At 38.5% G+C, this 27,463-nt stretch overlaps 2 protein-coding genes across 3 annotated transcripts in view; both read left to right on the top strand.

Moving 5' to 3' along the window:
* The first annotated feature begins 266 nt into the window (after positions 1 to 266).
* txndc17 (thioredoxin domain containing 17) lies at positions 267 to 3,533 on the top strand. Its single transcript, XM_049467167.1, has 5 exons — positions 267 to 417; positions 496 to 667; positions 2,251 to 2,332; positions 2,868 to 2,943; positions 3,135 to 3,533. Exons 2-5 carry the CDS (start codon positions 523 to 525, stop codon positions 3,201 to 3,203), a joined length of 372 nt encoding a protein of 123 aa, XP_049323124.1. The 5' UTR covers positions 267 to 417; positions 496 to 522; the 3' UTR covers positions 3,204 to 3,533.
* A 3,271-nt stretch (positions 3,534 to 6,804) lies between these two features.
* nxn (nucleoredoxin) overlaps positions 6,805 to 27,463 on the top strand; it is a 101,139-nt gene continuing 80,480 nt past the window's right edge. Inside the window, exon 1 of one of the 2 annotated variants that reach the window (XM_015605669.3) lies at positions 6,805 to 7,488. In XM_015605669.3, the coding sequence (XP_015461155.1) occupies positions 7,180 to 7,488 (309 nt within the window). In that variant the 5' untranslated portion in view covers positions 6,805 to 7,179. The remainder of the gene's footprint in view (positions 7,489 to 27,463) is intronic. The other variant, XM_007248644.4, reaches the window with a different exon arrangement.

Here is a 27,463-nt window from a genome sequence, read left to right as displayed (position 1 = left end):
ACTCGAATTAAAGAAAACGTGAGCACGAACTGCTACATCGTTCACTCGATTTAATTGTTTTTTTTATCCACGGCCCCTCCCGGGCTCCGTACTTTAGTAATAATCAACAAACCACTTAATTAAAAGGTCCTGTAGATCAGAGAGTGTTCCCGGGAGCGGTAAGCTGATTGGACCTGTAGATCAGAGAGTGTCCCCGGGAGCGGTGCTCTGATTGGACCTGTAGATCAGAGAGTGTCCCGGGGAGCGGTGTTCTGATTGGACCTGTTTGCCGAGTGAGGTAGTACGGGTGCTGAGAGGGCTCAGACGCGGAGCTGCGGTTTGGCGCATGTGAGTGGAGAGAGGAGCGGAGCAGAAAACGGGACTTTTATTATTATATTCTATATTTTATTATAAGAGATTTTTTTCCGGGGAGCTGAGGTGAGTATGAGCTCGGTGCTGCAGGGCTGTGCTGATCTGTAATAGTGCAGTTTAATAGCTGGATCTGTGGTTCTGCAGGATCTGCTGGAGGTACAGAAGGGAAGTATGGCTCAGTATGAGGAGGTGAAAGTCCGCGGGTATGAGGAGTTCTGTAAAACTGTGTCTGACCGAGCAGGAAAAGATATATTCGCTTATTTCAGCGGAGACAAAGATCAGCAGGGGCAGAGCTGGTGCCCTGACTGTGTTAAAGGTGGGCTTATCATTTAAATATCTATCTAAGCTAATAATACTATTATCATTGGCTCATTCTGTGAACATATACAAGTGTATCTATTATCATTTCAGTAATTCAGTTCAAAATGTGAAACTTATATATTATAAAGATGTATTAACTTACACACAGACTGAGATTACAGCCAATAAAACCTCAAAAATCAGTGTAAATTAGAATATTATATAAGATCAAACTTTTGGCAGTGTAGGCCAAGTCCTGCTGGAAAATGAAATCTGCATCTCCATAAAAGTTGTCAGAAGAGAGAAGCATGAAGTGCTGTAAGATTGTCTGGAAAAGCACTGCACTGACTTTGGACTTGATATAATACAGTGGATCATCACCAGCAGATGACATGACTCTCCAAACCATCACTGATTATGGAAACTTCACACTAGACCTCAAGAAGCTTGGACTGTGTGTCTCTTCCAAATAAAATGAAAAATATACTGATGGTTAATGATGACTTGGAGAGCCATGTCATCTGCTGGTGTTGGTCAACTGTGTTATATAAAGATAGTCCAAAGTTTCATATTATGGCAAGAACTACTTAACAAAGTAAAGGAAGAATTCTCAAGTGCAGTCGCAAAGACCTACAAAAATGTTATAATGATGAAACTGGCTCTCATAAGGACCGCCCTAGGAAAGAAACACTGCATAGTTATTAGCACCCCAGATGAGAACACCTAAATCCTAATTCCTTATATGTTCCTTTATAGTCTGGGTCACTTCACTCTTCATTTACATTGTTAAAACATTGAATGAGAACATGTGTCCAAACGTTTGATTGATACTGTTAATATAATATACTAATTATATAAGAAGTGTATGTGCTTTTCTACAATTATAACTTCAATAATGTACATGACTATTAAAATATAGGGTTCATATGACTCATGTAATACATTTTGCCACTATATTATAACATTATATCACTTATTGAATTATTATGTTTTGTGGAAGTCAGATATTGCGAGCTAGTCTCGTAGTACAGTAGTTATCTGTATCAGTATTTTTCATTGCTGTCTCAAGCCGAGCTTTAAACAGGATCAGGCATGAAGCGTGTGGTAATACTGGTATCCCATCTGACAGTAAATTGACACTTGCAAAACTGAAACCCATTCACCCCCCCCCCCCCCCCCCTATATATCAGCCTTGAGTTTATGCTTTTATGTAAAATCTATTTTAAAGTCAAGCAATTTTACGATGATTTAACCAATAGAAATGCTCCAAAATTACTTAAATTTCTGCTTAATGTTACAGCGTTTTTTCCCTTCTACTTTAAAATTTTTTGTGGGACAGCAGAAGGCCATTTATAATGAATATTAAAGCACATCATTATAAAACCTCAAATTATTTTGAACCACCATCCACTCTGAATGTTTTGACACTTTGACCCCCGGCTGTAAACAGGACCTGTGTCTACAAGCAGGTTAAAGATTATGAGAGATCCTGTTTAAAGCTAAACAGAAAAAGAGAAATCTTCCATGCATCATTGTGAAGCACTTCAGACGCAGAAGATGAGTGTAGTTCCACTTATTTTCTTTTCTTCTTTGCTTCAGCTGAGCCAGTGGTCCGTGGGGAGATGAATCATCTTCCTGAAGGTTCCGTCTTCATTTACTGCCAAGTGGGAGATCGGCCTTAGTAGGTGTTCTTGTTTGTGTTGTTGTGAATTCAATCCTTTTAATGAAGTTTAATGAATAGTGCACACTTTTTTTAATTTATTTACCCTTTATTTACCCAGTTTGCCAATTTGGTTGCACAGTATACATTGGTGTAAAAAGTATTTGCCCCTTTGATTTTTTTTTGCCATTTTCTTTGGATTATCAAAAAACTTCAATATCAGACAAAGATTGAACTTTAATATGAGAAAAATGGTTGTGTCACCCTTGGTAGCACAACCATTTTTCTCATATTAAAGTTCAATCTTTGTCTGATATTGAAGTTTTTTGATAATCCAAAGGTTATTGGGTTTAGGAGGCAAATACTTTTTCACACAGGGCTAGATTGGTTTGGATAGTTTTTTCCTTTAATAATTAAAAGTAAAAATAAGTGCTTTTTATGTTTACTCTGGTTTAATATTAAAATTTGTTGGCAACTGTAATTGCAATTAAAACAAAGAACTCTGAAAACAAAAATTGAACACTGTTTTGAGTCACTGACTTCTTCTGTTTTTCAGCTGGAAGGACCCAAACAATGAGTTTAAGAAAACTCTCAAACTCACTGGGGTCCCAACTCTGCTGCGCTATGGCACGGTAATGATCTGTTAATGTATTTTTATTGTTTTCTGTGATACTCCAATAAAAAATCTATCATATTTAATTTTATTGGGATCTAATGTTTGGCTAAAGTCTAATTAAAGTTTTTGTTTTGCCGCTGTGGTGTGTCTACATGAAACTAACGCTACATTATTAATGATTGGTGTATGGTATCGTGTAATTTGCAGCCACAGAAGCTGGTGGAGGAACAGTGTTTCAAAGCAGACCTGGTTCGGATGATGTTCACTGAAGATTAACGTCTCAGACGGCAATATTTTTATATAAATGCAAACTCTAAAATGCATCTCAAGATATCTGATCTATTGTGTGCCTTTTTTCAATGTTTCTCTGTGGCATTTCAATCAGTTTAAATTGTTATTCTTTTTTAGTATATCAGTTTACTGTAGTTTCTTACTGTACAATTAGCAGGAATTTATGATGAACTCAGAAGTGATTAAAAGCACTAATAATAAATTATGCATATACAGTAATGTGACTTCTTTATTAGGCTGTGTATGTGTGTGTGTCTAGTCCCTGAATGTAATGTACATTTTAGAAATAAAATAAAAGAACAGTAAGTATCTAAACACGTTTTTTCTGAAGATTTATGAAGTTAAGTCCCCCTTCTCTTTTTAGTTATTAGACATGTTCTCAGATTAGATTTTTTAAGCTCATGGTTTTATATAAAGCTTTTAATTCTCTATTATTATGCTACTGTGAAAAATACAACTAAATTAAACAGCATATTTTAGCAGATATACCATGACTCACAACACGTGGTTTGATGCTCAGTTGCAGAGATTTTGTAAAATGAATTTTCATGATAAATATCACTATTGTTGCCTTTCTTTGGAACCAACAATACTTAAATAAATGTGCAAAAAGGGTGGAAAACATGAGAAATTTAAATTAGAGAACCCAGTTAAACACATGAGACACAAATTAACAGTTTGTTTGGAGATTAAATTAGAATCAGGTGTTTTCAATCAATGGGACAATCAGGTGTGAGTGAGCAAAACCTGTTTTACTTAAAGAACAGGGATCTATCAAAGTCTGCTCTTCACAACACGTTTGTGGAAGTGTATCATGGTAGGAACAAAGGAGATTTTCTGAGAACCTCAGAAAAAGTGTTGTTGATGTTCATCAGGCTGGAAAAGGTTACAAAACCATCTCTTAAAAATTTAGTCTCCACCAATCAACAGTCAGCAGGGGTGTCAAACTCATTTTCACCGAGGGCCACATTGGCATAATGGCTGTCCTCAGGGCCAGATGTAACTTATAAATGTAACCAAATGTAATATACAACTCCTTAATGTTATATAACTCAAAATGTATTACTCATTCAATTAAAATATTACAGTTGCATGGAAAAAAAATGTTATAGAATCCACAAACTCCATCAATCAAGGAGCAAACTATTCAAGTGAATAATATATGTCAGGGGTATTCAACTAGAATTCACTATGGTCCAGTTAGAGAAAATTTTGCCAGGCCAAGGTCCGGACCGTCGCTATTTTTAACTTTTAGTGTTATGATTCAGTATTATATACTGTATTATATACAGTATTATATACTGTATACTGAAAGACAAAACAAAATACACATACTAGTATATTTCAACAATATGTATTGTTTTAAAATTTAAATAAATTACATTATGAACCTATCATTAAATAAATGAACTTATCGAGTCTATTAATGTGAATCTGTATGTTAGCTTTGTTTCAAAATGCTTTATTTATTCTATTTAATTTTATTTATATTAGATTTGCGCCTGCCTGTCATGATTATTACATGAATGACAAATCATACAATGTGTGGAGAAATGTTTGTTGAACTTGACCAAAATATCAGCTTTTTTAAAAAAAAACAGCAGTTTTATTTTATTTAATATTATTACTGTATCAGACTTTATTATGTAGTGTGTAAAACTAATGTGGGAAGTTGCCAATGCTTTTTGTCCCGTGGGGGTTGCCTTAGTTTTGAGGTAGGGTTGTTTTGGGATTAAAGAGAGCGCGTCTGCGAGCGAGGGAGGGAGGGTTTTTTTTCTTGCTGAGTTCTGATCAGGTGGAGTAAAGTGGAATATTTTGCACTGTTGTCTCGGTTGTTTCTTTTTAATTCCTCCAAGTAACACCGCTAGGTTACATTACTGTTAATATGTTTTTATTAAGGTAGTATTTTTATTTATTTTTCTGGTGCGCACCATCTGTATTAGCTTTTCTCGCTTTATTCTCCGACTTCTCACCGCCTGTCTCAATGCCCGCGTGGCTCCGCGCGGCTCCTCGCGCTCGCATCTGCACAGCAGATGAGGGCGTTTGGTGATTTTACAGCACATGCGATTGGTCTGTGTGCTTACTGCGCTGCACGTAAACCATAAAGACAATAAACGTTCCGCCGCTTTAAATGAATACGGTCAGAATTAAATCCTTCTCTCTAGTTTCGGTTTGGGTCCGGATCGGACAACGTCTGGGTCCGGACACGGACCGCGGTCCGCCAGTTGGTGACCTCTGATATATGTATATGATATTTTTTCATAAGCTGACTAAAGAGAGAGAGAGACCGGAAGCTCACGCTAGAGGAAGAAGGCGCAGCGCGCGCGCAAGAGAGAGACGGCGCGCGTGAGAGAGAGAGAAACAGAGAGGGCGCGCGCGTAATGTGTATTCTGTGTGCGTTTACTCGAACCGAGACCCCCGTACTGTGAACAATACATACCTGTCAAGTCTCCCGTTTTGGCCGGGAAACTACCGTATTTTACTCCTCTTTTCCGCCGTCCTCCCGTATTAGTATTTTCCCGTAACTTTCCCGTATAATTTAAGAAAATGTAAAAAAAAAAAAAAACTTTATTATTGAGCAGACAGCCCACTGACCGCTGTGTTTCTCTTAACCAATCGTGGTGCCAGTTTAAGGAAAAAGTCTCGCCTTTTAGGAGAAACAGCCAATCAGCTGAGGAGGGTCAGTTTCTTAACCCTGATCTCTGCCATAAAATTGTGTTTTCCAGCGCATCCAACTGATCAGCTAATAAACAATCCTTTACTGAGTTTACCTGTTAAAATCCCTTAGCTCCCTATCGACCATAAATCATTCATTATGTATATCCTGCAGTGTGTTAGACACATTATACCACCACTTACTTTATTAAGTGTATTTTAACAAAGAAAGCTCTAGAATATGCAGAACAGTTGGGATATGCAGTAGAATATGCAGGAACAGGGTTGAGAAACACTGATCTGTTCATTTGTAGTTCACATTAAGATCACAGTAAGACCTAATGTCCTGGGTAAATAGAGGGATTCTGTTTTTTTTTTCCTGTAATTGTATGTTTTGAGCAACTATACAGTAACTTAGTCAATAGTGTGACAATGTTTAAGCAAGTTTGTGAAAAACAAAAAGAGAAAGAATGTTGCAAAAGAAACGCTAGTCAATTGTTATGTGTTGTGAATGTTGCAAAATTCATTTATTCGTTTGTTAGAATTTATTCAAATCTCAAGCATTGTGGTGAAATTTATTATTTAGAAGTGGTGGAAGAGACGGTTGAGCTGGAGAGTGAGAGGAAATGTGGAGAGAGCTGAAATTAACTGAACTGATCAGGAGTGGACTGATCAAAAGAAATAAGTATTAATTAAACATGCGCAAGTAGTGCATTCCTGTCAAAAAAGTTAAGACTTTATGTATATATCTAGAAAGGGTTTTTTTTTATTTGGCTGTATTAAAATAATTACATATGTAGAAATGTCCACAATTTCAGTGTCACTGTCATTCTCTCTCTCTAGAATTCTTATATTTAGCCAAATGTTTTTGGATTCTACAGAACTTTACCACTACTAAATTTAAGAACTACTACTATTTACTTTTTAAGTTTACAGTTTTCTAACTGTTTATAAACTTTTTTCAACTTTATTGACGTTTATCTTATTGTAGAGGTGTAGAAACGTATTATTAAACGGAGGGCGCAGTACCGCGGTTCCGCCGGTAGGTGCCGCCAGATCCGTATTTTTTCTAGTTAGGTGGGAGCAGCCAATCAACGGTGGGCTAAAAACAGAGCGCATTCCTCAACAGCGTTTCAGTGGCCCGTGCCCACGCGCTCCGCACCGTCGGTGCTCTTAACGGGGGAGTCCACGTACACACACACACACATACACACACTTATACACGCCGATACACACCGCGGACAGCAGGAATACTAGGGTTCTCTCCGCTCCAGGTCGGGGGTCAGCGTGTCCGGAGAGACGGGCCATGTCGGAGCTGCTGGTGGATCTGCTGGGGGAGCGGCTGGTGAACGGGGAGAAAGCCGAGCTGGACGTGCAGGCGCTGGGCAGCGGGCTGGCGCTGGTCGGCCTGTACTTCGGCTGCAGTCTGAACGCTCCGTGCAGGCAGTTCAACAGCAGCCTGGCCGAGTTCTACAGCAAGTTCAAGAAATGCTCCGAGCACAAAGACCAGCTGGAGATCGTCTTCATCTCCTCAGACCAGGACCAGAAGCACTGGCAGGACTTCCTGCAGGAGATGCAGTGGCCGGCTCTGCCTTTCAAAGACCGGCACAAGAAGGTGAGTGAGCCGGTTATTAACCTCCTGCCCTGCCCGGAGCTGCTGGAGCTCCTCTGCAGCGCTGTGTGAGGGGTGGATATTAGTGTTTAGTGGGCTGTTAGTGAGGATGTGGCATCAGGGAACTAGGGTAACTTAACTAACTCTACAGTGTTTCTCTCCGTGTGTGTTTTTTTTAGGCTGTTAGTATTAATCTCTCAGAGAGAAACACTGACATCCCCAAAACAACACAAAACACTGAGAGAGAAACACTAACATCGCAAAAAACACCACAAAACACTGAGAGAGAAACACTAACATCCCAAAAAACACCACAAAACACTGAGACAAACACTAACATCCCAAAAAACAACACAAAACACTGAGACAAACACTAACAGTCTCCAAAACACAAAGAGAAACACTAACATCCTCAAATCACCACAAAACACTGAGAGAGAGAAACACAACCAGCCCCCAAAACACCAGAAAACACTAAGAGAGACACTCTAACTGCCCCAAATGTTAGAGAGGGAAACACTAACATCCTCAAAAACACCACAAAACACAAAGGGGAACACTAGCAGTATCTCTCTGTTGTTTCGCTCTGTTTTGTGGTGTTTTTAAGGGCTGTTGGTGTTTCTCTCTGTGTTTTTTTTTGTGTTTTTTTGTGTGTTTTTGATGCAGTCTGAGTTTCTCTCGCAGTGTTTTGTGGTGTTTTGGTTTGTTGCTTTTTACACAGACTGTTATTTCATGCTCTAGTTACTTTTCTGCTGGATTAAACTCAGAGCCAAGTGAAAACAACTGTATTCCAGGATATTTCCGAGCAGGTTTTTGCCTGCCAACTGTCTTTGTATCTGTCTGTTTAACTGTCTATATAGGTGTCTAGCTGTCTGGCTAGCTAGCTGTTTATCTAGCTGTCTAGCTCTCTATCTAGATATGTAGCTTTCTATCTAGCCTTCGGTGTAGCTTTGCACATTTAGGGGGGCTGTGTCCACCCCTGACCACAGCTAACCGACCTACCTCTGGTCGTGTGATATTTCTCCTTGTATTACTGATATGTACACATTGTGATGACAGTGCTAAAACGATATATTGTGCAGCCCTAATGTATTCTGGAATGTAAGCTTTCCAATGTATTTCTGTGTAAAGATGCATCTTGTGAAGCACCTCAAACTGTTGAAGTATTTCCCCTAATTTAAAGGCTGGCGAGAATTTTGGTGTGAAACGGTAGCCCTTTACAACACGTTCTGCTTTAGGCAAAAAAAAAAAAGTCATACTGCAGATTTGATTATTCTGTGAATACCGAGAGTGATCTATGAAATGTAATTTATCAACAGGAACAGATCTAATATAATTTAGGTCACAAGATGGAAAGATTGAAATAATTTGCCTGCGCTCATTTTTTTCTTTTAAGAAACAGTTAATTTAGACACATCAGCATCAGACGTGATTTACAAATTATGTATAATTCTGTGTAATGGCTACACTTTGCTGTTTTATTGTGTTAAAGAATTTATTACAGAATTGGTATTCTATTCCTTGTTGTACCTCAGTTCAGTTCCTCCGTTCCAGTCTCTCACATTACATCACACATCATCTCCTGGGCATTTCGTAAGGCCTCTCTGCTCCTGGTTTGTGTTTGTTTTGTAAGGGATTATACCCTGTTCCATGACATGCATCTGGATGGGGCTCCAGTTCACCCTGTGCTGGTATCGGTTTTAGTCTGTTGCCCAGGCTCCTCCTCTGCGTTTGCGTGTGCCGGCATGTCGAGAGGTCACGTTCACGTTTCTATAATAAATGTAGCTTATTTTAACAAATAGTGTATGTTTTGTTATTTGGGGTCTGTCTGTCTATCTGCCTAGTCAGCATTTTATTGGCTAATGTCTTTCAGAATAGTGAATGTAGTTTAATATGACATAAATATGGTGTAGTGTGCTTATGTTTTATTGTATCTATCCTTCCCATTCCCTTGTTCTATCTATTCATCTATTTATCCATCTATCTACCAGCCAGTTTCTTTAACAGATTCATTAACGTGTAAGATGTTTGTTGTTGATTTTATGGGCCAGCATGCTGATCCCACTGTGTGGAACTACATGTTCTCTGTGGCTCGGTCAGCAGCGCTATGAGACGGGAGTGTGAAGATGTGTTTCTGTGTGATGGATGGATGATTGGAGGAGGTGTGGGTGTTTACACAATGCAGGTTGGATTCACTCTGCATTCCTTTCTGGCAGCAGGCCGGTCGTAATGAACACTACTTGGGGAATTATAACCCCCAGCCTGTTCCTTAAAGAGGAATTCCACAGATTTTCCTCCAAACTGCTGCGTAATTAAATCAGTCAGATGTAACTGAAGTCATTCAGTGTGGGTTTGGTGTGAAGTGGCTCATTGTGGAGAAAGTCTGGTTTTAGCACAATGATGCTAATAAAGGGGAACCAGGGGTCACAGTGCCATAGTGCCTGTAGTATTATATGTGATAAAAGTGCAACAAAGAGGTTCATAGGGTTTGGGGACTTTCCTGCTAGAATATTTAAAACATCTCAAACACCAGGCAGCATAGTGAAAGGCATGTCATGTAGGACTGCAAAATTCAAGTGGAAGGCAGAGGGATAAAATAACAAAATACAGTAAAATTGTTGTAAATTAAGTCATTTATCTTTTTTAAATGTTGTTTTTTAACATTGCCCTGCTACTAAGGCCTGTCACTATAATTACATTATCAACCTTTCACACACTATATGGACATGACCTTAAAACATTTTTGCCCTTTATTTGTACCTTGCAAGAAAAGCTCAGTCATATCAGTGTGTCTGTATGTGGACTTTGTTTAAAAACAGTGGTTTTATTGGGAAAAATATTGGCAAAATATTAGGAAAAAGTGCATAGTGATATTTTGTTATTCTGCGATATGTATATTGTGCTATTAAGTTCATTTTACTTGGTAGTAATAATGTAATCTTTATATCAATGATTAGAGTAAAATAAATGGTATTAGGAAGATATTATTTAAGCTGGAAAAAGTTTAGAATAGAATTTTAAATTGACATTAAATTAAATTGACAAAAAGTTTTCATAATTATAGTGACGAACCTAGGGTCTGGGTGATATGGCCAATTATGTGCATCTCAAATATATATATTTTATATTTTTGTCACAACTGCAACTTTATACAGGTATGATAAAATGCTGTAGAAACACATACTAGTAGTATTTGGCTGTGTAAAAAGGAAAAAAAAATTGCTGTCTTTATTTCTTTTTTTTTTACCTCTTGGTGTAACTCTTGGTGAGAGCAGGTCAGCGGGTTTACGGCAGCAGGCTGTTCTTTTCTGCTGAAATGTCAGATCACATTAATTATTCTGCAGACGTGATGGCGTTGCATGAAAAATGTGATGGCTGTGTGTGCAGCTGGTGTTTGGAGTGCAGTAAGGCGTGCATGCAATTAATGCATTTCATTGATGTTAAGTGATGGGGTGTAATGCAGTGTAAGAGATGTAGTTTAATGGCTTTTTTGCTTTTAAAAAGTTAAATAATGGACATTATAGACCTTTTACACATCAGCAGAAAGAGCGCGAGTGTTTCAGCGCTGCTGTTGAACCCGAGCTGTGGTTGAGCTGCTGTGGAATGGGCTGATGATGGCTGCTGTCTTCATCGCACTGCTGTGGAACGTCATGAAAAACACTGCTTATCTTTACGGTGATGCTCATTAAGCTGGGGTTTGGACGTGTGTGTGTTTTCTCAGCTTGTGATGCATTCTTGTGGTGAAAAAGTGAGAAAAATGAGCAGCTGAAATGTATAATAAATGTATAGAGTGAGTAAATGGTGCATGGCCGTGCAGTGCTGGGTGAATATAGGTACAGTATTATGTATGTGTGTGAGTACATTGCATTACATAACAGTGCATTATATTTAGTGGATGCTTTTTATCCAAAGCGGCTTACAAATAATGACGTAGAAGTCCAAGGCAGAAGGCAGAGAAGGAAAGGAGGGGGAGCAGGGAATGAGGTTAGAAGTAGTTAGTTAGTTAGAGGTGTTAGGAGAGTAAGTGCTTGTTGAATAGCTCAGTCTTTAGGAGGTTCTGGAAGATAGTGAGGGACACTCCTGCTCTGGTATTAGAAGGTAGTTTATTCCACCGTTGGGAAACTCGGTGAGCAGTGGAGTGACATGTGCCCATTGGTTTTGATTGGTTGAAGACCATGGGAGCTGCTACATTCTGGATCATCTTAAATGGGAGGAACGTTAGCGCTGCATTGCAAAAGTCAAGGTGTGAGATAATCCCTGCTTTTACCAGGAGTCGGGTGGCCGTTTCATTAGAAACAAGGATCAAATTTGTCTGGACCAAACAACTGAGGCCACATGGTGTAAAGGAGAATTGGTCATCAACCATAACACTCAGGTTCCTATCAACCTTTGTTGGGAAGAGTAAGATTGAGTAAATGGTTATGATGAAGTTGTGTTGGATGGACTAGAACCAGAGGTTCAGTCTTGGCTAGATTTAGTTGAAGGTGGTGTTTCTTTATCCATGAGGATATATCTGATGAGCATTGTGATATTCTTGCCCAAAGATCCATCGATCTCTGCACAGATTACAGATAGAGCTGGGTTTTTATCAGAAAAGCAATAGTTTGAGAAGCCATGTGAGCACATGGATGCACTGGTTGCTGTGGGTTTGGGTTACAGTGTGAAAGCCTGTATAAGCTTCAGAGAGCTTTGTGGTGCGACAGGGCTGAAATTGATGGCGGTAACGTCCTTGCCGGCTCAGTGAGGGTGTGTTGCAGTCAGTGTGAGTGAAAAAGGCACTGAGGGCTCTGTTACTGTGTCCATTAGAAGAGTCTCATTGATATAGGATAAAGCCTGTCTGCCTCGCTGGCTGTTCTGGACCATTGCTAATAGCAACCAGACAACCTGAGCAGATTAACATGGATAATTTGATGTAGCATTGCGTGTCTGAGCTCTGCTATATTGATCTCCTGCAGGGAGAGGTGATAAATGGCAGGTTTAAGTTCATTTTTTGATGTTCTATATGCAAACATTACTTCACTTATCATACTTGTCACACTTGGTGTTGGTTTACTCATTTTTCTACCTCTTCACAAACTGACTAATCTGTAACTGCTGAGCTAGAACAGTGGTGTTAGCTGAGCTAACTATGTAACTTTTACATTTTGCCTTTCTCTAAGCAAATTAAAGTCAGCTAGCTACATGTGTTGAGAAGCACTGCTGTGGTTAATTTATGATTTAAGAATGGCACTGCTGAGGTAAATCTATGACAAAAAATCCATTACTGAGGTAATTCACATTTGACAAATAGCATTGCTGAGAGAGCTGGCTAGCTGAATGTGTGACTTGTATAGCACAGATTACGTGAATGTATAGTTATAATGGCCCTGCTAATTAAATTCTTGATACAAATTGCAGTGCTGAGGTAAATGTATGACAAATAGCTTTGCTGAGGAACCTAGCTAGCTAAATGTGTGACCATTGAAGCATGACTGAAGTAAATTCATAATTAGAATAGCGTTACTGAGCTACATTTATAACTAAAACAGCCCTGCTAAAATAGGTTCGTGATTTGAATGGCACTGCTGAGGTAAATTTGTTGTTTGATGGAGGTATTACAAATGTTAAGTGCTCTCTCTCTCTCTCTCTCTCTCTCTCTCTCTCTCTCTCTCTCTCTTTCTTTCTTTTTCACTCTCGCTCTCTCCAATTAAAACAGCGGGATTTGAAGACAGTTTTAGCAGGACATTGGTTCTAATTAAACCATAATAATCATAATGTTGTGTTTGTGAGAATTAATACAGTTCAATACATTGATGCTTAAAAATCTTGAAAAAATGCTAAATCACTTTTAAAATTGTGTGTAGTGATGGGACGATACACTTTTTTCAGCTCCGATCCGATACCGATATAAAACTGATATAAGATTGCCGATACCGATACAAATACCGATACTTTTAGTTTATTAATAGTACTATGATTAAGGTTAACTAATGAGGCTGAAACAGACCACACAGCCCTTTTAAGAGTATCAAAAGTCATTTATTTGACACACTTCATATGCAATTACACAATAGTTTCCTTTCAAATAAAATGTTTGAATTTTTGTTAAATATAAAAAAAAATATTAAATACGTTAAATATTAAATTCAGGGCATTTTTGCAACGGTTGTGCAGGAGACTTTTATTTTGACAGGTAGCGTAGAGGATTAGCTGCAATAGCTAACGGCTAACTGGCGATGCTAACTGTATTTCCGAGCTAAATTAATCACTGTTTTTTAATAACAGATTGATTTCTTAGTGCTGGTTAGGGTTGGTAGGATCTGTGGTTTGATATTAGATGTGGATTATGGCTGTAGTTCACTTAAGATAGTTATTTATTACATTCACAATGCCGGAATGATTTTGCTAGCTAGGCTAATAGACTGCAGATCTTAATGGAGATGGCTAACGGCTAAGTGGCAATGCTAACTGTATTTCCGAACTAAATTAATGACTGTTTTTTAATAACAGATGGGTGTGTTTGTGCTGGTTAGTGTTTGTAGATGCTGTGGTTTTATAGGATATGTGGATTATGAATATAGTTTACTCCAGTCTGTAGTTCATACCTTCACAACACCGGAATGCAGCTGCTGTCAGTTCAGTGCTAGCTAGGCTAACCGACTGCTGGTGTTAATCTGTTTACCTCTCAGACGCTGACTTTACGTGTACCGTTCTGCTGTACAGCGTTTCCAAAGTGAAAACTCTCCAGATAATGGACTTTTTTTGTAGATAAACAGCTAAAGTTACTCAGTCAGCCGCAGACTGAAGCTGCTGGGGGTTCAGGGTAAACTGTTAAACTGGAATCCTGATCAGGGATGCGTTTTGTGTTAACGTTATGGCGGGTTTATTGTTCAGCTCAAGCTTTGGACTGGAATATGGATTGGTAAGTGGATCGGCAGCGCCCGCCTGATATCCGATTCGTCGGATTACGTCAATATCGGCCCCGATACCGATATTGTATCGGATCGGTCCCATCTCTAATTGTGTGCGCAACATTCTTGATCTTTGCAAAATTGTGAAAGATATGATTATTTATTTGTACGATTTTGAAAGTTAAAAAAGAATCCTCACATGTCATTGACCCAAATATTATGGGTATTATCAGTGTGTCTAAAAAAAAATGCATTTAGACCTGATTTGTCCCAAAAGACTAATTTTAATGAACTGTGTATGGTTATAGCTGATTGGCTCACTCCATTTTTCCCCTCCTTTAGTTCTGGGGTATGGAGGAAGGCTAACCCCCATGGGGGGCATCTGGACTGGCACTGCCATACAAGGACACGCAGCAGCCGGGGCGAGAGCAGCAGCTCGTAAATCAGCTCTGGCCTTGGCCCAGGCTCCGGTCTGCCAGCGGTGGAAAGCAAATGGCAGTGTTGGGGAGTACAGGCGAGGATCCCACATCAGGGGGAACAGATTCAGAGGGAGATTCTACCACCCTGCTCTGTAGGCCCAGTGTCAGCTGCTGGATTCTTTCGCCAGGGTTAAGGGCCGCTGTCATCAGGGCGTCAGCGGGGCGACGGGGACGGCTGGCTGCCGGATCTGCTCATCACATCCAGCAGCCGAGCCTCTGTAGCTGCTTTGATTTCAGGCCTTCTGTGTAGAAAAAGCCCGGGGCCTTATCTGCAGGCGATAACGCTCGCTTCTTATCGGAGAGCAGTTGGTTTGGCGGAGGTTTCTCCCTGCTTTGTCCTGCTGAGTGACAGCGTGCACTGATAATACAGCTCAGAAGGAAGAGAGTGGAAAGATGAGTTCGAGGAAACGGAGACAGACGTGCGAGGTGGACCAAAGGTTGTCCAAATAAGCCAACATGAACAGGACTGTAATTCAGTCACGTTTAAAGGGCTAAATAAACCCCCTGATTTTAGCTGATTCCATCATAAAAATTCTAAAGAATGGGAGGGGTAGTTTGGGAGAGGCACTGAGTGATGTATGGGTTTAGAAGTGGGGCAGGAGGGAGAGCCGATTGGACTGAGCAGTGTAAAGCAGGAGCAGGAGTAAATGCGAGGTGACCGCATGGTGGGACGATTACTGTTGTTTTGCTCTTTTCCTCAGGTTTTGAGTGCTGGATGCTGACTCAGCTCCTGATTGGTCCGGACACGAGACAACGCATGGGTGGGGGTGGGGCTGGTGACATCAGGGCCCCTGCATTGTTTAATATTGCGTTATATATCGCTGAAAAAAAAAGAACATATGCAATGTCATTTTTTTTCAAATATCGTGCAGCCCCAATGTGTAGTATCTTTTTTTTTTCTTTTTTACTTTTTTAACAGTGTATTTTAAGATATGTGCAAAAATATACTTGCAAAAATCAGTATATTACTTTTTGACAATGGATTACATATGCTCTCCTAAAGGACATGCTTTACACATGCATTTTACAAGCTTAGAGTTGCAGCTTGCAATAATGTAGTCTAGAATAATATTTTTTTTTTCAAGGTTTTACACAAACAGTATTCAGATTGGGCAATGTTAGGCAGTTCTCACAAATATCACAAGTGTTGTGAGTGCAGTTAGCAGTGTTTTGGGCCAAGAGTCTCAATATAATAGAATCGCTGTCAGTGGAGAGTCACAGTAGTTTTACGCTGTTTTTTATGATAAAAATTCTATGTACTGTTGTCTTTAAGGAGCTTTGTATAAGGGTGAATAACTGATAATGCAATGAGAATTAGGATGGAACTGGTTGGACACATCTATTTTTTCCTTATTCTGTTAATAATAAGGTAAATATTAAATTCCACAGAGCGAGGGTTTGGTGAGACGGTTGACCTTGCTGTCCTTGTAGTGTGGCGTGGAGCTCTTGGGCTGCAGCTGTGGAGGCCTGTTCTGCGTAATTGGACTTAAGTCGATGTGTGGAATGTGGGCAGGCACCTGTAGAACGTAGAGGGGGTCGGCAAGGTATTCTCCGAGGGTTTATTAACGCTCCACTTGCCAAATTTAACTCCTCACCCCTGGCTAGACTTCCTTTCTAAGCCCATTGTATTTGTTCTGACTGAAAGCATATGTAACACTGTGACCAGCAACAATGGGAGTGTGGAAACGGCCGATCCTGGAAGAGAACTTGTTTCCCAGGGTTTGAGTTACTTATACAAAGCAGCAGACAGGCTGAAATCCCCTCTTCTCTCCGAGCAACCTGAAACTGCTCTGCACCCGGCCGTCTGCAGAGGGGAAGCTCAACAACGGTTGTCGGGCTGCGACCTCTGACAAATTAGCGTAGCCCTGGCTGTAAGACACTACTTTGGTCTGCTTAGCCTGTTGAGATCACTGTTCACACTGTTATTTGCTGAAGATCAGATTGGATTTGCCTCTCTGGACAGCACAAACCTGTATGCATGGGTAGTGGTTGTTGTTTAGTATAGAGCTCAGTGTCAGTAGCTAATCTTTGGCACTTTTCTTAGATCCCTACACTTTCATCACTCTGAATTTGATAAGGTTTTTTTTGTTTGTCTCATTGTGAGTGAAACAAAGCTGAAATTTGAGCATCCAGACTGACACAGATCTTTACAAAGCGGATTCATAATCGCATGTCAAACCACATTAAACTGATTGATGTGGTTTCTGCCTGTGGTTTCAGACTACTAGATCTACAATCTAGATATGCAAAACAACTGGAGTTGGGCTGATAGTCTGAACATAGCCTTAATTCTGTTTTCTGATCAGATTTTAGTCACAAACATTTACACTTACACGTAGTCTAATGCATCTTTGGTTAGTCAAACAGAAATGCAATTGCTGTGTTAGTTGGATGGATGGAATATGCAAATTCACACATTGTGCAGCAATTATTACTGTGGTTTTAGTTTAGTATTTTAAAGTTTTGGCTTGTGAATAAGTCTTGGAGAAACCGACGCGTTTACACCTCTATAACAAGTTCCTCAAATGTGTCTTAGATGCAGACCTGATATACATTAAAAGAGATATTTTTAAAGCATTTGACAACCAAAGTTCTCCTAGTATGATTGAAACGGCAGAATTCAGTGTTCAGTGTAAAACAGCTTAGCATGGAGCGGAGATGGCGTTTGTTTATAGGTATGATTGTTATCATGGTAATAAATCAGGTTAAACTGCAACTGAACAGCAGTTTAGATCAAATAAAAGCAGTATATTTGATTGTTGGGCCAGATTAAGAACAAATCACGTTCTCACCACAAACGGAACCACCCTAAACGCATTCTTCAGGAACTCCTGATTTCCATTATGGAATCATGGATTTAAAATAATTAGAATTGAGTGGAAAAGCAGGACAGTATATGATAATGAACTGTGAATTACGTTGATCATACTTTTACTTTAGGCTCTTCAGCTGAAATATGAACTACAGGATAAAGAGCAGTATGGAGTCTAAGAGGCTTTAAAATAAGAAATTTGTGTTAAATGTTGGGTTTATGATCCTAATTCATGCATTGTGCATTCTGTGTGTTCTGATCATCACGTGCATGAGCTGTTTATGAAGGAGCTGTGCCAAATGATGCTTTGAATTTCAGCGAATGTGTGCAGAGCAGCGTGAAATCAGCGCTGCTCAACTGCACCCGTTGTGCTGGTTTGACCCTGTTAGCCTCTCTGAGCTTCAGTCCTCCAATTACTGCCTGCTTTGACTCCTGACTTTGCTGCCATTTTTTGCTTGATAACTGCTTAATTGCTTTTTTTGAAGGCTCGTTTCCACAGAGTAATACACACTAACATATATAGTAGATGCTCTTATTCAGGGACACTTTGATTGGTACAAAAATGTAGCATTTAACTGTGTTTCTCATTGATTATCTGGGCTTATTTATGTTTATGTGAAGTTATGTATGGATATGAACATAGCCCTTTGTCATTACTCTACATTCATTTCCTCTTTGTTTGTGCACATTCTCTAAAAGCATACACTAAATATATATATTAAGAGATTTGTGATGTACTGTATTAGTAGCATTATTCAGGGAAATTCAGAATGTAGGTTATGTATAAATATACTCACACACACACACACACATTCTGGCACCTGTGTGGAATATGGAGCTAGCGTTTATTTTCTCATTAAAGCTTTAAATCAATCAATTTGTGATTTAATATAATTTATTGAGACAACTAGTATATATATAATTATATTTTTGCAATATAACACATTGATTATTTTAATAATATGTAAATATCCATTATTAAAAGCTCAGTTTTAAGAGAAGAAGAAAAGGTGTGATTAATTGCGTGGAAATATTTACTGTGTGAAATATTGCCATGGACCAAAGCAGCCCAGACCCACAGTTCTGTATTATCTCACCTCGCAATTTCTTCTGAAGGTTTTATGGTGGCATTTATTGGGTTGGATTACAACAGGCAGTGTGTAAACCTTACATTACTGCCACTTTAGTGAATGGACCGGATTCCAACCGCCCGTCTTAGGAAGGATGAGAGAGCGAGAGAGACTAGTCCAAAACCACTGGCGTCGCATGTTGGGCCGTTGACGCCTTGGAAGAAGCTCTTCCAGTTTTGGCAGACTGATCAAACACTCCCGTTTTTGGAAATATGAAGGGTTTTATTATGTTTATTACGTCTGCGGTGACCGTTTAGTTTAATTTCTTAAGCTAATGGCATAGACAGCGGCAGTTTAGATGAAGAAGGCTTGTGATTAGAGGGATGGCTGCTGTGGAGGATGAGTCATTGGGGTGATGAACTGTTGCAGAACTTCAGTGTTGATGCAGAGCTAGGCCTGCTGGTAGAATTCGACTTCCCCCTCTTCCTTTATGTTTTTCCAGCGAGGAGAGAATTACACTTTTGGGGCTCAGCCAAAGCCATCTGAGAACTTCATCTCATGAGGATTAGAGCCAATTAGCACCTTCAAAGTCGCAGGAGCAGCCTCCTGCCCCGGACATATCCTCCTCGACCTCCAGACCCCCAGACCTACAGATCTCCACCTTTTAACAAGTGGCTTCCGACCCTCTGTGACCTGCAAGAGCACTGCAGATTAGTTAAACTGCTACACTGCTCTGCTCCAGCTGACTCCAAAGACAGATGTTTCAGTTTGGAGAAGCAGGAAAATGAAAAGCCTGAGTCACGAGGTATCGAACGAGCTTCTAGGGTACTTGAACCAGTTTTGCAGATTGAGAATCTGAGGATCTGCAGTTCTGAATCTTTGTTTTTTCCATTTGTTCCACATAAAAACATCCATTACTATCCCATTAGGCATGGACAATATGACCTTAAAATAATTATATCATGATATTTCAGGGTTTTATCAGTTAAAACTGATTTGGTCAGGTCTCAGCTTAGTAAAGGTCAGATTCCTGCTTCATTTTGGTGCTTCAATATGATCATTGATGATCATATTAGAAACTGAACCTGCAGCAGCTCTTTGCTCTTTGCTTTCAAGAAATATCCCTGAATTGATCTGTTCAGGCACGCTCTGCCATGCAGCCAGTGGAGCATAAAACAGTGAAGATCCTGTGGAGTCGTATTCTAGTGCCACCATATACTGTACTTACTTGGTGGTGTGGTTTCAGTAGAAGATAGTATTACGTTTCCCTTTAGGGGCTTAGTGGTTCCACTCTCTCTCTTCTCTTCTCTTTGCTCATCTTACTTTTACGACTAAACTGCCACTTTTTTGTCGGTGTGTTTGGACATCCTGCTAATGATTGACTGAGGTTTGCAGGTGTGACTAATAACAGGAGAGGATGCTGCCCTGGAGGCAGCTGCAGATAGCAGTTTTCAGCAGGTGATGGGGAGCTAAAAGGAAGTGGTTCACAACACAACTTTCTCCTTAGATCTTTAAGCGAGGATGTGTTTAATTCTTGAGGGCGATATGGGCCAAAAATAATTTTTACAATAACGATATTTAAAAAATATGAAAAGTTCTATATTGATTTTAAGAATATACTACCGCAACAAAATAAACAGTAAAGATTGTTAATGTCAGTGGAATATAATAATCTTAAAATGAGAATAATATCCTTTATGGCAATAATTTCTGGGACAATATATTGTTTATACTAAAATATTGTTTAGTTATTAATCCTAATGCGAAAGCTACTGTGCATCATTTGGTGACTGCTTAATTTAGAGTATCTCGCAGAGTCCCACAGGGTTCTATTGTAAGGTTTATGGTGTTAATTGATGTTAATTATGGCAACATTAAAAGTGTGAAGGGTTGGCTTAGTGTTTGTTTGATTATTTAAGGTACGTTTTAAAGCAAAAATATAAAACTGTATTTGGCAGTACTCAAGGTATTAGAACTTTTATTTAAAAATATATTATTTCACTTTTATTCATTTTATAATTTAGTATTGCATTAAACATTATATTTACTTGTACCTGTGACTATAAAAGCCTCTTGACCTGACTTTTTTTTTTTTTTTTTTTTTTTTTTGCAAAACCCAATATTTATGTAAAAGTTTATTAGTATAAAAAAATCCGGAGGTTTTTGTCTATTTTGTAAACAGCAATTTATCAAGACTCTTATTTTGTTTAAAGATAAAAAAATGTAATATATCAAAAAAATCTATCGAAATACACTGAAAACAAAGACAGTTGTTACGAGGGCACTAGTGATTGGGGGTATACAGTGGAGTAGCAGCTGAATGGGTGGGACAATTGACCTAGCTAAATTAGAAGAAAAAGGGAGAACATAAAAAATAAAAAAACTTCTTTAGCTCAATCTAATTACATATCTGACTGTAATTATCTAATTATATTATACTGTTATAATTTAGTATTGCATTTAATTATTGTACTTGCAGTTTTCTGTAGTTTGTATGAATCACTGCTAGCACTTTTTTGCTTCTCTTAGATTTTTTAAGGATCTGGGATTGAGGATGTTTGCGATTTTTGAGGTTTCTGAACATGTTTAAAATGGGCTCATCATCCTGAGCTGAGCCCATCTTATTGTTTTTATGCTTCTTCATCTGTGAGCTCTTGTGTCACTTACATAAATGTTACACACATTCTTGCTATGAATGCTTTCGGTCACTAGAATACGGAGCTTTTAAACGTCGCTGGCTCCTGTTGCATTATGTGGGCAGCAGAATTCCATCTGCTTTTTATTGGCCTGGATATAAATTCTCGTGTTCTTGTGTTTTTGTGTCACATGATCCTCTTCTGACTTGGACACACAATCGGCTCCCAAACCACGACCCTGGGCTCTCGCTTGGAAAATCTCAGAAGTATACAAAACCGTGGAGTTATCTTAGGTAATGTTCCTCCTCTTTAAAAGTGGTAATTATGTTATGGTATCAGATTCCACGGCGAGGCAGGCTGGAGTCAGATGGGTTTTGTTATGGATGGTTGTTTTTCTTGGTTTATCATCGTTGCTTAAATTACAGCAGTGAAGATTTGCTATTTCTGAGCTGTTCTCTGGGGTGAAGAGCCGAAGGGAATGGAGAAAGGTCAGCGTTCCTCCGCTGGGAGCTTGTTTATGTGCACAATTGATGTCTTGTGATTAAATAGCGAGGACTGACCTGAAATCTGCAGAAGGCTGAGACCTGAGAATGTGACGAAATGAAATAGAAGATGGTGTGAGGCAAGGACAGTAAAGGAGATTTAATTAGAGAGAGACTGAATTAAATACAATAGCACAGTGGGGTCTCAAACTTAAAAAACAATGTACCACCCATGATCAAATCAAAACGTTTAATTACCTCCAACTCGGAATACCGTACCCACTTTATATTTATTTAAACGTCTGCAAATTATTGATTGTTTATTGTAAATGCAGTATGCACTACTGAGACATGGGAAAGTTTGAGACAGAGGGAAATAACAGAAGTCTACATGGTATCCCATCCAATCATTGGCTAATTATTTTGCCAAGTATCATCTCTTCTCTTGTCCTTTCCTTTTTTCTAATTTTTTACATTTTTAGCATTAGACAATATGGATTTTTTTTAATTATCGCTTCATAAAGTTTTGACTTTATTGAGGAAGATACAATATGACACTTATTATCTCTAATTGCAAAATAAAAAAAGAGTTGTTTTTATTTTTTTTATCCTGATCTGAGCCCAACTTCTTTTGTTTTTATTTTTTTTATATTCATGAGCCCCTGTAGGTCTGTCATAATAATCAAAATATCAACTTACTGTACAATAAATGAACATGACCTCAATTATATTTGATAATGGTGATATGGTCTATTTTGTTTATTTGTATGTTAAACCCTAGGCTAATTATTTGATTGATTTTATATAAATTCACTTTAGCATGTTGTAGCATGACATGATGACCAGCATAGTTCATATCAATTTAGCTAACCTAGCTATATCAAATACTACCTAACTGCCTTGATAACCCAGCTGAAGCTCATTGATTACCTGTTCAGTAGAAAAAAAGCCAGCTCTCCTGTTTCTATGGCTGCAGCACATGGCTGTTTTTTTATGCTGTTGCATTCTATACCTGGCAACACAGGGTGTGGAAATGGGAGTGGGGAATGGCTGTGGGCAGGTTTAAAGGCTACAAACCAAACAGATTACTGTGATGTATCGCACAGTTTAAATAGAAAAATACTGGCTGAAGCCCACCTTAACACTTAAACATGACATGTTTCCTTAATATATGATGATGCATCCATCCTGATGATGTTATTGATAAGTTACTACAGAAAATAAATAAAATCCGTTATGGCCGTTTAATGTAAATTACCTTTCTGTATTAGGAAATACAAACTGCGTTCAACTGTTTTTTGCCATTTTTTGTGAATTATATCACAGTATAGTTCCACTCCAAGTATCATTTAAGCTTGTGTTAGATCTTAGAGCTGAGTCTAGTGATTTCTGTGAGGTCTGATCTAAGAGCAGAGGTTGGGTTGTGGTAATCTGCACTGTTACAGACGCGACATGCTCTCTTAATGTGGTGTTTTAACAAGTAGAACAACATCTCTGATCCCATACTCTGGTGTGTCACCAGACCCTACATCAAACGTGCATTTTTAACTGGTCTTCGTGGCTGGTGGACTGTTTCCATGTGGCAGGAATGACGCAGCGCTCTGTAGGGAAGGCCTGAGAGTGCTCTGCTGGTGGGTTGAGGGTCTCTATGAGCTCCAGGCCGGATGAGGAGTCGCTCAGGAGAACTCTAGCGGGACTGTCCGATGATAAAATGCCACTTAGACTTGATCGATTGTCTTTTTCTATCCCCTAAAGGGCTTGCATTTCCTCCACAGCCTTGATGAGCTAATGGGCATGGAGGTCTGAGTGGATCTCATTGTTTTCTGGCTGCTTTTATTTTGAAAAGATATAAATATTTTCAGTCTCAAAACAAAGCTGCTCTGTTCTAGAAACCTAAGACTCATTATGCACTGAATAAAGATAAAGCAAGCAAATGAATAGTGCAGTCTTCTCGACTTGATTATGGATGGATTGTGCTGTGTTTGTTTTTTGCTTTAGTGTCTGAAATGGGAAATCTTAATTTTGTGCAAACAAATCTCAATTTTATGCAAAAATCATATTTCTTTTTACATAGTTTTTGGTCTTACTCACCAATACATGTAATGATTCAACAATGCATGACATGGAAAGGACCAGACAGAATATAAAATGCTTTTTATTGCTTAAAATTGCACAAAAAATATGATTTTTCTTTAGCTTAGTTTTAATTGGCTTGTTATGGCTACTGCACCTGTGCTGATCTCCACAGCAAGCCCGCATATGGCTCTGCCCACCAGCATGATGACTCTCTGACTAGGCCAACTCCTGAAAAAAAAAGAATATGTTAATATTGTTTATTATCCCTCCTCAACCAAACTTTAGAGTTGGCAAAGTGCAGTCAGTCAGGTAACATTCTCCTGGCAACTGCCAAACCCAGGCCCACTTTTCTTTACCAGAGACCAGTGGTAGTGTGTATATTGTTGCAATTATTGAATTAATGTATCAGCAGAGCATTAATGATTTTTATGCGCTCTGCAACCACACACTGTAACTTTACGTGGTCTGACACTTTGTTTGCAACCCTTTGAGTTGCTGTGGTTGTTAAATGCTTCCGCTTTCATGTTTACAATAATGCACTGAAGTAATCGTAAATGATACTGGTCAGATATAATCACTAGTCTCAAGGAGATACTATTATTTATTGGGAAATGAGAACAGTGTGAAATTTTACAAAAAGCAAAAATGTTGTACCTTGTTGGCCAATATGGCCCCAAAATAATATCACAATATTTCAGGCTATTTTTGTGATTATGATAATGGTAATAATTCATGGTGATATGACAAAACATTAAATTGAATTAAAGAATTACAAGAATACACTCCTGCAACAAAATGAATATTAAGATTTACTAAGAGATTATTCTATCATACAATATGACATGGCACATTCCTATTTGAAAAACAATGATCCAACATGTGATTATACTATTAATGCACTTAATATATCCATTAAAGTAAAATAAATGATACTTGACAGATATAATCTGATATAATCTGTCTCTATTAGATACTTTTATTTAATGGGAAATGAGAGCTGTGTGAATTTTCCTTTTGCTACAGCAAACAGCAAAAAGTTGCACCCTGATGGACCTAAAGTAATATCATGATATTTTAGGGTATTTTTGTGATAGCGATATTCTAGGCGATATGACAAAACCATTAAATAAAAAAAAAAAAAAAAAGAATTTCAAGAATGTACTATTTTAACAAAGTAATTATTTAAGTTTATTTGAAGATATTATAGCATATATGATATGATATGGCACACTCATAATTGAAAAAAGATTTTCACCAATGTAAAGTCAAATGATATAACATGTTATGAAACTTATAATGCACTCCATATATGCAGGATTGAAGTAAAATTAATGATACCAGACAGATATAATCTGATATATAATCTGTCCCCAGTAGATACTATTATTTAATGGCAAATGAAAACAGTGTGAATCTTTCTTTTGCTACAGTAAACTGCAAAAAGTTGCACCCTGATGGACCTAAAGTAATATCATGATATTTCAGGGTATTTATAGCGGTAACAATATTCTTGGCAATATGACAAAACCATTCAATTAAAAAAAAAAAAGAATTTCAAGAATGCACTACTTCAACAAAGTAATTATTTAGGTTTATTTAGAGATAATATAGCATATGATATGAAATTCCTAGTTAAAAATTTCACAATACTGGACAGATATAATCTGTTTTTGGTATATATAATTTAATGGCAAATGAGAACCGTGTGAGTCTTGCTTTTGCTAGGAGTGTAAATTCAATAATCCAACATGTAATAATACTAATAATATATCCAGGTATGAAGTAAAATTAATGATGCTGTAGATATAGATACAATCTGTCTCTAGTAGATATTATTTAATGGCAAATGAGGATAGTGTGAATTTTTATTTTGCTACAAATCGCAAAAAAGTTGTTATATTGCACACAATACGTTATGATGATGCAATATATTATGGCGACACCCCTATTAGTCACAGAATATTGTTGTGATAAATGAGATTAGTCTTTGTAAACCAATTGACAGCATTACTTAAAATACAGTAAATATCCATCGCACCATTTCCAGCCTTTTGCTATTGTAGCTGTGGCCTGTGTGTAAGAGCATCTACTGAAAGCACAGTTAAAATGAAGCCCCAGGGCTTCCTCCTCCTCTTCCTCCTCTATTCGCTGTCGTTTGTCGCCGGCCTCCCGCTGAGGCGAGGCAGCAGGGGGTGGGTGACCGCTCGTACGCCGTAATCGCCGTTTTGATTAATCGTTTCGGGCACAAGCTTTGAGACAGAGGGGAAGCGATCTCATGCTCGTGTAAAAATGAAAAGGGTTTATCAGCTTAAGCTAGTTGTAGGAGCACAGGAGGTCCCATCTCCTCAGCACAGAAAGGGAACAGGCTTTGGGTGGAAGTGTCCAGGCAATTAGAGACGCTCTGCGCTCTTCTGAGATCACTGGCGTAGAGGAGCGTAGCGAGGGCGTCCCCCCTCCACTTTGGCTTTGTTGGTGTGGGCTAAACATTGAGTCACATGACTTTGCTCTGCATGCTCTGAATAAGCACTGAAAGGATGAGAAAGTAGAAGATGAGGGAGGAATGAAAGCTTGTGGTGGGAGAAGTTTCCTCACGGTCCAGAGAGAGCTGTTGGAAAGCCTGCATTTATGTGCTGATTTACGTCTCTTCTGAATGACTAATCTATTCCAACTGGTTTTATGTTTATTAAATAGCAGCTTTTAAATTCTTTTAAATGAGTTATTTGCTCAAAACACTCTGACTTACAGTATGGATGGATGCTAATGGAGAATAATTAGCATGAGCTCATCATGCACAGTGCACAATTGGCCCAGGCCCTTGATCTGTTGTCATTATCAGCGATGTTGGCAGTAAAATGTTTGTTGAATGGTCCATTGTCAATTCCTTTTTAATGCTCAACTAACATTTAATTGAATATTTATTACATTCAATTTAACTTTATGGTGAAAATAAAATATTCTCTGTTGAATGTACACCCAACTCAAACACCAACTCTAATCTTAACATTTTAGATTAAGGTTTGGATTAGTTTTAGGTTTTAGGGTTGATTTATGGTTGAGGTTGAGCTTTTGGGGTTAAGCTTAGGTCTATGGTTTGCTTCTAAATAGAATCAGTTACATTTAACTTTTAATTTGCACTTAATAGACAAAAGGACAAGAAAGTAGAAAACGAGGGAGGAATGAAAACTTTTCTCACCGTCCAGAGTGATCTGTTGGAAAGCCTACGTTTAAGTGCTGGATTACGTCTCTTCTGAATGGTAAATCGATTCCACTGGATTTTTGTTTAATAAGTAGCGACTTTTGAGTTCTTTGCTTGAAACACTGTGACTAACAGTATAAATGGATGCTAATGGAGAATAATCATGCTTAGTCCCCTAATCTGTTGTTGTTATTATTAGCGTTGTTGCAGTATCAAACTTAAATCTAAGCCTTATCCTCAACCTTTGATTGTTTAGAAATAAATAGTATAGGGTGGAAATGCACCAAGATGAAACCTTTTGGCCAAAACCAAACAAAATCAAATGCAAACACTCGTT

The sequence above is a fragment of the Astyanax mexicanus genome, chromosome 18 (assembly GCF_023375975.1).
Source record: "Astyanax mexicanus isolate ESR-SI-001 chromosome 18, AstMex3_surface, whole genome shotgun sequence".
NCBI classification, from domain to species: Eukaryota; Metazoa; Chordata; class Actinopteri; order Characiformes; family Acestrorhamphidae; genus Astyanax; species Astyanax mexicanus.
The sequence above is the reverse complement of the archived record's forward strand: the minus strand, read 5'-3'. Positions and strand labels throughout refer to the sequence as shown.

What these genes read in the sequence shown, in the direction of transcription:
- txndc17 (XM_049467167.1), top strand. Translation starts at nt 523, where the DNA reads ATGGCTCAGTATGAGGAGGTGAAAGTCCGCGGGTATGAGGAGTTCTGT. An exon ending in GTGCCCTGACTGTGTTAAAG is followed by an intron (nt 668 to 2,250) that starts GTGGGCTTATCA and finishes TCTTTGCTTCAG; the next exon opens with CTGAGCCAGTGGTCCGTGGG. An exon ending in CTCTGCTGCGCTATGGCACG is followed by an intron (nt 2,944 to 3,134) that starts GTAATGATCTGT and finishes TGTAATTTGCAG; the next exon opens with CCACAGAAGCTGGTGGAGGA.